The 10,573-nt window shown below is 30.6% G+C and overlaps 1 protein-coding gene across 1 annotated transcript; it reads left to right on the top strand.

The window, feature by feature from the left end:
• The first annotated feature begins 8,383 nt into the window (after positions 1-8,383).
• Positions 8,384-10,309, top strand: LOC130936179 (probable WRKY transcription factor 48). Its single transcript, XM_057866211.1, has 3 exons — positions 8,384-9,088; positions 9,214-9,357; positions 9,464-10,309. The coding sequence occupies exons 1-3, from the start codon at positions 8,520-8,522 to the stop codon at positions 9,894-9,896; spliced, it is 1,146 nt and encodes a 381-aa protein (XP_057722194.1). The 5' UTR covers positions 8,384-8,519; the 3' UTR covers positions 9,897-10,309.
• The last annotated feature ends 264 nt before the right edge of the window (positions 10,310-10,573 follow it).

The following is a 10,573-nucleotide window of genomic DNA, read 5'->3' as shown; positions in this document are numbered from 1 at the left end:
AAATTGTAAACGAGATAAGACGCAAAACACTACACTACAAAAAATTATCAGAAGAGCGACTGAAAAAATTAGTTGCTAATAGTGACTGATTTAGCGACCGATATAGAATTTCTAGGACAAAAAAAAAAATTGGTCGCTAAATTATATTCACTGACTGATTTTAGCAACCTACAAAATCAGTTACTAATAGTAACCGAATTAACGACCGATAAGTTTGTTATACAATCAGAATAAAGTTGGTTGCTAAATCAGTCGCTATCTTTTTAATTGAGTGATCGAATTTAGCAACCAAAACAAGAGAAGAAACCACTTTGAGATTTTTTGTCACAAAATCGGTCGCTATTTTTTAATTTAGTGACCGATTTTGCAACCGATAGAGAAATAGGGTGAAAATTTGTTTGGTCGCGCACTAATTCAGTTACTAAGGCAATGGTCACTAAATCGGTTGCTAATTGTTAAGATAGTGACCGATTTTAACGGCCAACAAAATCGGTTACTAATTGCAACTGAATTAGCGACCGATACCAGAATAAGTTGGTCGCTAAATCGGTCGCTATTTTTCTAATTTAGCGACTGAATTAGTAACCAAAACAAGAGAAGTAACGTTTTTGGGATTCTTGGTCACAAAATCGGTCGGTATTTTTTAATTTAGCGACCGATTTTGCAACCGATTGAGAAATAGGGTAAAAAAAACTGTTTAGTCTCTAATTCGGTCGCTAAGGCAATGATCGCTAAATCGATCACTAATTTAAATAAAATAATATAGTTACTGAAATACCCTCGCAAACCCTAACACAATTTATCCAGACTATTCTCATCTTCTTCAAACAATTACTGAGTTACACACTAGAGCATAGCACCGTCTTTTTCGTCGCAGCGCTGTTTTCGTCATCTTCTGATTGCAGTGCCATCTCCTGAGTTTTCGTCGACGTCGTCTTCTGAGGTTTCGACATCGTTGCCTTCGTCCATGAGATCTCGACGGCATTGACATCGTCAAAATTCGCAGATTGTCTCATCACCATTCAGATCTGACTTTTCCATTGTCATGCCGTTCTTTTCTCACCGTCACCTCCTATGGTCGTGTCACCTCCTCTACTCACTCCTTTGTTGCAGATCGTTGCCTTGCCGTCCAGATCCGCCGTTGCTCCTTGTCGCGTAGTTCATTTCTCACCGTTACCTCCTCTGGTAGCTTCTTCTCCGGCAACAACAACAACAGTTTCTCCGATAACTTCTTCTCAAACTAATTTATTTGATATTCTAAAGCCTCAAATAACAATCATTTGTTGCTGGTAGAAGGATAATGTATCTAATCAGCGCGAGTACATAGTCCACCTTCTCACGAATGAGCAATCTCGGCTTCAAATTCCAAATGCAACTGATCCTGTAATTCTTTGTTTCTTTCTGATATCTCGCCTTCTCCTTGTTTGATTCAGATTTTAGGTACGTCAATTTCTCCATTTGAATCTTGATCAAATATTTTAATGGTTTGGTGAAAATGTTGGGACTTTTGAATGCGAAAGCTTTAAGTTGCAGGGATTGTTTTCTACGTAATTTTTAATTTTTTTGATGAATTTTGTGGAAATCAGATATGCAAGGAAGAGGTTAGGCTTACGGTTAAGGTTCGGGTTTGGTGGTGGTGGAAGGAGCAGAATGGAAGATTCTGAACTTGAAGAGCGATAGGCATGCTCATTCCAAAACCACGAGGAGGAGCTTGATGATACTAGCATTGATCTTAATGTTGATCTCTCTTACATTGTAAGTGCTATTTTTGTGTTCCTTTGATTAAGATGTTTAGGGTCGTGTAGTAAAATTGTGCTTTTAAAATTTCTGTATTTTATGACTTCTTTTTTGCTTGTTTTACTATCCTAGATTCAATGCCTTAGCTCTTAACTATGTGTTTTTTTAGTTTGTTCAATTTATTTGGAGTTGTGCATTACAGAATTGCGTTTTATTAGGATTGAATTGAATATTTGAAATGTATTTTGTTTTATGTGTAATGTTTCACATAGAGGGTGTGATAAAAAAAATTCTTAATTTTAATGGCATTTGGTCCTCAACTTGATGCATTAGATGATTGAAGAAACTTTTGCTCAGAATGTCTGTTTAGACAGCAATAAAGGTGGTGCTTTAATCTATTTAATTTGAAAATTGAGCTGACTGAGCGTGTGATGGCTGTTAATGTTACATAGTAATACAAGTTGAGGGTGTATTTAACGTTGATGCAAACTCATCTATTGATCAATTTTCTAAAGATTTGAACATCAAGATACCAGAGGTTCTTTACTTTTGATTTACATATTAATCTTCATTGCATATCTTATCTCTGCTTTCTCTGTTACTGTTTTATCTGCTGTGTTACTTATAAACTATGCTCATCATCATAATTATGAAAGTAAAGTATACCTTACTACCAATACCCTTTCTGAATTTGAACTTCAGAAAGTTTAGTTTATAGGTGTTTGATCAGATTTTCATGAGAATTTTTTCAATGAATTTTGCTTCTTTTTTGTGTGTGTGAATGTAACAAGAGTAATGATTTGTTGTTGCAGGAATTAGAGCTGAATTAAAGGATTGTGTTGGCCACAGTGATTGATTTTTTTGGGTCTGCTTTTGAAATTGTTGGTGAAGTTAGTGGTGGTGACATTTTTGTTCCCATGTTTATTCTCTTTGTTGGTTTTGATACAAAATCTATTGCTCTATATCTTATATATGCAATTTTGTGGTTTCAGTTTTTAATTACATTTGTAGTGTTTGAATATGAAACAGTGAAATTATACAAAGATTACAAGAAAAGAATTACAATAGAGTGCTTAGATTATATATGTGAGGCCTCAATATAGTATGGAGACCTATGAACCTTGCATTTTGTACATTGTGTGGAATCATTAGTGAAACTATTGGAAGGTTACTATTGGTTCTAGTGATGAATTTGTTTTAGGCTATCTTCTCTTGGAGATTGGTGTTATCCCTCAGATAATTAAAGTATATAGTACGCACATTTTTAAGATTTTGTTGAATAGGTAAAATATATATATACTACTTTAAAATAAAATAGTCTTCAAAATTTTAATTATTAACGTGTTATAATATTTTTAATTTTATGAATAAAATTGGTGCAATTAGAATTTTAAAATTATTTTAATATACACAGCCAATTTTAGAGATTAAGTTAAGACTTAAACTCGTTTTAACTTGTTTGTAGAGAATAAAGTAAAGTTGACTTTAGAATTTTCAACAATCCTTTTCTAAATTTTACTTGTCTGTGGTTGAATTCAACCTTTTCAAGAGATTTCCTTTTCCTTTTGGTAAAATTTTTAGCAACTCTCTAAGTTAATTATATTGTAGTTTTATGTTACTTGCCATTAATTTTTTTTTTTATTACAAGGTATGATAGGCACCAAAATATTGACTACCAAAATATTACTATTATTCACACTTTCTTTTGTAACGTGACAGGATGATTTGACTATGGAAGTAAGGGAGAAAGTTGCACTTGACAGGGAGGCATATGGAAGAGGGTCGGCCTTAGTTTTTTCAAGAGTTTTTTTATTTTATATAAATGGAATTTTTTTGTTAATTTTTTGCATACATTTGAGATCATTGGTTATAAAATTATCAATGTACATTTAGATTGTAAATTATAAATGTGATGTATTTATGAATTGTTTCTTTTAATTTTTATATTTTGATATGATATTATGAATACTTTTGGTATTTATTTAAAAAATTGATATATGTTTGATTCTTTTTATATTTTGTTGAAATATAACTATTTATAAAAATCAAGTTTTAATAGTGGTATATGTGAAATTAGTAAAAATCTATAACTAGAAAAACAGTAACTGTGACTGATTTAGTGACTGATTTTATCAGCGATCAATTTAGCGACAAAAAAAGTGGTTGCCATTTAGCGACCAATATCGTTTGGTACTAGTTTGATAGCATTGATTAAAAATCGGTCGCTATTCCGGTAATTTCTTGTAATGCAAATATGGAACAATGGCATCCAGTAGTGGAAGTGTGTGATTCACTCTCCTGAAAAGAAATAGACAAAACCTCTGGTAAACAATAAAAAATTCGAATTAAAAATGTGTAACCCTATAAAATTATAAAAATTTCACAGTAAAAAAATTCTCTCAATAAATTTTACATAACAAATTAATTTAAATTATAAGTAAACTAGTTTAACAAATAACAACTAATATTTACTTTATAAATTAATTTAAATAAAAATATTATTGAAATAATTAATAACTAAATTAATAAACATCTATATAATTTAATCTAAATAAAAATATTTAGTTAAATAATTAATAATAACGTTAATAAACTATCTCCTTCATAACTTACATTAAATAAAAATATTTACTTAAATAACTAACAACAAATAAACCATCAACTTAATAACTTAATTTAAGTAATAACAAATTTAAATAAAACTATTTACTTAAATATTTAATAACTAGAAACATAAACACTTATTACTTAACTAAGTTAACTAAGAAATATTTAGTTAAATAATTAATAACTAAATTGATATACATATACTTAATAACTTAGTTCAAAGAAAAATAAATCTAAATAAATATTTAAATAATAAATCTATTTTAAAATATGCCTAAAATCATACCCTAATAATATATTCATTCGTCTAACATATATCGTATACTACTTCTAGAAAAATATCCTAGTAAGTATGTCTACACACGTATGTTTTAACATAAACATAAAACAAAAAAACACTAACGTCAAACTCGACTGTCCCAACAATGTGCCATCTCACGTTCAGTCAGTTAATGTCCGCATCATATGCATGGACGTAATAATTCAAAAATTTGATTAAAAAAGGATAAATGTAGAAAAAAATTGAAGAAATTGATGTAATAAACATTTAACAGGCACTCTGAATGAAATATATATATAGGTCTCCTCCACTCTTATCTCGTTTACAGTGTAAATGAAATAAAAATACACGTATATCGTTTACACTATAAACAAGATAAGACCGTTACATACTACGTGTACAAATGTGATAAGAAATAAGCTGCATTTTGATTAAAAAAAAACTATAAATTATTATTTATTTTGATAAGTAAAATATTTATTTTAAAAAAATCCATCAAATTTGACCAAATTATATATAGAGACTTTCCCATTGTCTACTTCTCGTATTACTTTCTTGAAATTTGACTCTCAACAAATTCAAACTAGAGGATTCCAAAAAATTTTAATATCTAAATTAAAAGTATTTTAACAATAATACCATACCGTGATAAAGAAAATACAATTATATATATATACCTTGTGGGGTGCCATAATGTTTGAAACAGTATAAGTTGAATAATGTATCAACGTCAAAATTAAATTGGAAGCTACGGACTATGGTGCTATATCTATAATCTATATGATGCATGATGTATATATATATATATATATATATATATATATATATGGTGGAAATGAACATTTATTATTACTGTGCCGGTAAAGGGAATAGTAACGGAAACGTAACTGGATTTGCTAGCTTATTAGGTAGGTGCCCCATCTTCTATTTACAAACAAGACAAGATGCATGGTTAAACAAACAAGTTAGATTTTAATTTGAGAGAAACTTTTTGGGGTGAAAAAGAAGATGATTATTATTGGAGGAACCAAATAGCGGCCTAAAGAGAAAGAGAAGTTAGCCCCACCCACTTATGAGACACCGCATATTCTCAAGGGCAGAAAAATGTGGTCAAGAAAATGCTCCATATGAGGTAGCTAGTTAAAAGGTTATTTATATCTATTGCATGCAAAAAGGAGTTAATTAATGAATGAATGCTCAAACTTCCACCACCATAATGTTTATATGTACTATTTATTGTTTGGCTTATTTATCATGTGACTTTAGAACACACATTAAAATTAATTAAAAATATAAAAAATTTACATTTTTAATGTATTTATATTTATTAGATAAAAATATTTAAAACTTTTTACTAATAATAAATCTATCATATACTTTAAAACACATATTTACTAAATCTTTATTATTTTTAATTAGTTATTTCTAAGAAAATTAAAGTAATCATCATTAAACCGATAGTATTTGACGTGTAATAGTCTAAAAAGGTAAGATTTAATTATTCTGTTTATTTTTACATTTTTATTAAATTTTTATATATTTTTTAATTAGGTTTGTATATTATTTTTAATTTTGTAATTATATTATTTTTAGTGTAAAAATATTAGAATTAACTGAATATTTTTTTTATAAATTAAAGGTATCTATAATTAAGAATTTAACTAAATATTTAACTACATATTTTTTGAGAGAATTTTTTTGTTAATTTTAATATTTTTGATATAAAAATAATCTAATTACAAAATTGAAAACAATGTAAAAATCCACTTAAAAAAATATAATATAAGAACCTAATTAAAAATTTAATAAAACTATAAAAACCAACAAGATAATTAAATCAAAATTTAATTGAGATTCAATTAAAGTTACACTGAATATAATAAAATAATATATTAAAATATAAAATTTAAAATATTTTTTAAATTAATTAATTATTAAAAGATTAAATTAATTTAATCAATTTTTTATTTTTGGCTAATTCAATAATAATTGATTTTTATTATGTATAGAATAATTGATTTGGTAACAAATTTTCCATGATTTCATAGTCGATTTGGTCCAGTTTCAATAACCATGATTGTTTCATTTCATTTGTGGAGCTTATCCTCCAACACTATTTTCCTTTGCCTAGTACTAATAATTAACTACCATTTGAGTTTAGATAGTTGATGATATTACATGCACCAGTTATATATATATATACTTGTTTTAGGTTAAAATGCAAATGATTCTCTTTGACTTTAGTTATTCAACAATAATGACAATATTTTAACAAATAATAATAGATTTTAACTTTTTAAGTATTCACTTACATATATATGCCAATGAAGTTAAAGTCTGGTAGATATGATAGGTTTTATTTATATTTTTATGGGCATGCAACTATTTATCCGTAGTCTAGGGTTAAGGTATGAATAAACTAATAAAACAAATCTTAGTAGTACCAGCCAAAACATGCAACCATACCGCGCGTATTTAATTGCAATCAATGACATGGGTTGAATCTATTTCACTTTAATTAGCTAGATTACACCATAGATGCGTGTTTTGGAATAATATACTGATTGCACTGTCATAATAAAAGATTGTAGTCATTGTTTTTGTTTTTAATATTAGTATTTTTATTTTTAAAATTTTACCAAAAGAAAAATATGAAAATATGAAATATTTTTATTTTTTTTTATAAAATTAAGAAATATAAAATACTAAAAATAAAAATGCAATGTAAATGTACCAAAAGATATTCTTCTCATAAAAAATATTTTCCTTAAAGGTAAATAATTAAAAAATATATTTCATTTCCACTGATTTATATAGAATGAAGTTAAAACCTTACCTAAATCTACATGATTGAAAAATGGGAAGAATTAATGAATTATTACCCAGCAGTATCCCATTATTTAAATGAAGAGTGAATAATAACATGATCTAAAAAAGTTAAAAAAGAGATTTTCTTTCTTTTATTTTATAAAGAGGATAAAAAAAAAGGGAGAAGGGGGGCAGGAGGAGGACCCATCACATGCACACGATCAGAGATTAGAAGGCTTTTGGGCTTTCACGTACAGCCCACGTGTTCACTCCCCCCGTTCACACCCAAACCGGTTGCCGGTCAAATTCCCGCGTTATATTTCAGATGTGGGCCCCGACGGCGGTCCTCTACTCTTCTTTTACGCAATAAATGCTATTCGCCTCGTTCCATAGTCAACCGACACATGTCGGTCATCCCTATGGTGGGAAACCTCTCCAAGACAACCTGTTGTCCAAATTCCCAACCCCAACTAAATCAAACCAAATGCCCCCTTTCACATACAAAAATTATAAATATAATATTTTTATATAAAAAATGATAGAATCTGATTAGATATTATTATTGTATGTAATATAATATATAAACTCTAATTCGAAAAATTATTGTATATAAAATATTGTATATATTATAACATCAATCTATTTCGAAACATATAGTATAACAACTACATATTTTTTTATTGGGTAGTATAACAACTAAATATTTTAATAATGCACTATTGATTAAACTAAAGGATAAATTTATTTATTAATAGTAATTATTTGTAAATTATTACACAAAATATCTCAAAATGGATAGTTATTTAGTTAGGGTCCACCTGACTTAAGGGACAAGCCTTTATTTCCGTAAAACAAAAATGAAAAGAAAAAATAAAAAAGAAAATTCCGAAGCTATCCCTATCCCTTTCTCTCTCTCTAGTGATAATAGAAGATAGAAAGTGAGGTTAATTAATTAAGGGGGGTGATCACTTTTTGGAGTTTTGGGAGAAGAAAAAGAAAGAAATATTTGAAAATAAAAATAATGAGGAATATGTGCAAAGCTTTTTGTTGATATATAGGAAAATAGAAAGCACCCTTACAAAAATCAATGGAAGAAGGGAAGAGAGAGAAGAAGAAGAAAGAAGAAGAAGCATCCACCACCACTGCTACTACTATTACTATGGCTAATTCCGTCGCATTTTCCGATGAGATTCCGATCACAAACACAAACACAATCAACACTTCTTACCCTTTCTCAAGCATCTTTGACATGATGCCACTTCCATTACTACCCTCTTCTGATCACAAAACTTCTGCCAATGGCTTCATCGACTTGCTCGCTCTCCATGACTACACTCCTTCCTTATTCGATTGGCTTCCCACAACCACCGCCGCCGCCGAAGCCACGCCGCAGCAAATCAGCAGCAGTCAGCAGCAGGCTCTGCCGTCGCCGGCGAGCTCCAATGTCCCGGACTGTTCGGAGGTGTTGAACACTCCGGCGTCACCGAACTCGTCGTCGATTTCGTCTTCGTCGAACGAAGGCGGCGCCGGCGTCGGCGGCAACAACAACAACGCGGAAGAGCATAACGGTGGGAAAGTAGCTGCGGATGATGAACATGAAGCAGAGGATGAAGACGCCGATGGATCCAAAGAGAATCAAGACAAGACTAAGAAACAGTTAGTAATAATCACTCTCTTTTTATTTAATAAAAATCCCTCTTTCTCTCTCTCTATCTCTGTTAATTGAAGTTGGAATATGGTATTTCTCTGCTTTAATTAAATTTTTTCTTCATCTACTGCAGATTGAAAGCAAAGAAGAAGAATCAAAAGAAGCAAAGAGAACCTCGGTTTGCGTTTATGACAAAGAGCGAAGTGGATCATTTAGACGACGGTTACAGATGGCGTAAGTACGGACAGAAAGCAGTGAAAAATAGCCCTTATCCAAGGTATATGCTCATCATGCTTTCTTTCACCCTCTCTCTATTCCAATTAATATTATTTATTTAATTATTTATTTATTTATTTTCTTGCGGGGCACGCCAAAAATAACAGGAGCTACTATCGTTGCACCACATCCGGGTGTGGTGTTAAGAAGCGCGTGGAGCGTTCTTCCGACGATCCAAGCATTGTTGTAACTACCTATGAAGGGCAGCACACTCACCCTTGTCCCGCTACCTCACGCGCCGCACTCGCGTTCATGCACGAACCCTCCTTCGCCACCATTGGATCTTCTTCTCCTCACTTTCTGCTTCCTCATCAACAACACTTCCAGCAACCGCCGCCACCGCCTTCGTTATATAACTCCGCTACTACTACTAATCCAACTCCACCTACTAATGCGTCGTCGTTTGGGACCTTCGTTCTTCAGGATGGAGCTTTTGCTGCAGCTTCTAGGTTGAACATGGATCAAGCTTTCTTGAGAGACCATGGTCTTCTTCAGGACATTGTTCCATCTCAGATCAGGAAGGAGGATAACATCGAATGAATCAATCAACAAGAACGAGCGAAAGTAGGTTAATTAATTTTTATTATTACATTATTATTATTATTATTATTATTATTATTATTCGTGTTATTAATTATTCCATCTATATAAATATATATGTGACTTCTACTACTAATGCTAATGCTATATATATATTAGTTAATTTTGTTATGTAAGTTAAGGTTCTCTAACTGGTGTATGTGACATATATTGAAGCATCATTTTGGATGAGGATAGATCCGTTTTTAGATGCCATGGATCAGGGGGCTTTAATTTAGATTCTCATTTTGCTTCTTTTAGCTTTTTCTTTCTTTAATTTCCTTGATCCATCGTCCATTTCTTTGTAATTAACTAGATATTTATTATTATTCGACAATCAGACATATTATAATTAGTTAATTACCCTTATCTTATTTTCTTCTCCCCTTTATTTTAATTAATCCGCACATATTCATACTTACGTCGCTTTTCTTTTTATTGTTGGATAGATTATCCAAATACTTTTAGGGTTAGGGTTTTCAGTCAAATTTGTGCATTATTGAACTTAGCTAGCTCGGTTGCATGTATATATGTGGTTAATTTAAGCAGATCTTGTATCTAGCTGTGTGTGTGTCTTTTCAATTCTTCCCACTCGGATATTATTCATGGCAGAGCTGGCATTGGTGAATGGGAATGCA

The sequence above is a fragment of the Arachis stenosperma genome, chromosome 1 (genome assembly GCF_014773155.1).
Source record: "Arachis stenosperma cultivar V10309 chromosome 1, arast.V10309.gnm1.PFL2, whole genome shotgun sequence".
In the NCBI taxonomy this organism is placed as follows: domain Eukaryota; kingdom Viridiplantae; phylum Streptophyta; class Magnoliopsida; order Fabales; family Fabaceae; genus Arachis; species Arachis stenosperma.
This window is presented reverse-complemented; position numbering and strand designations above follow the sequence as displayed.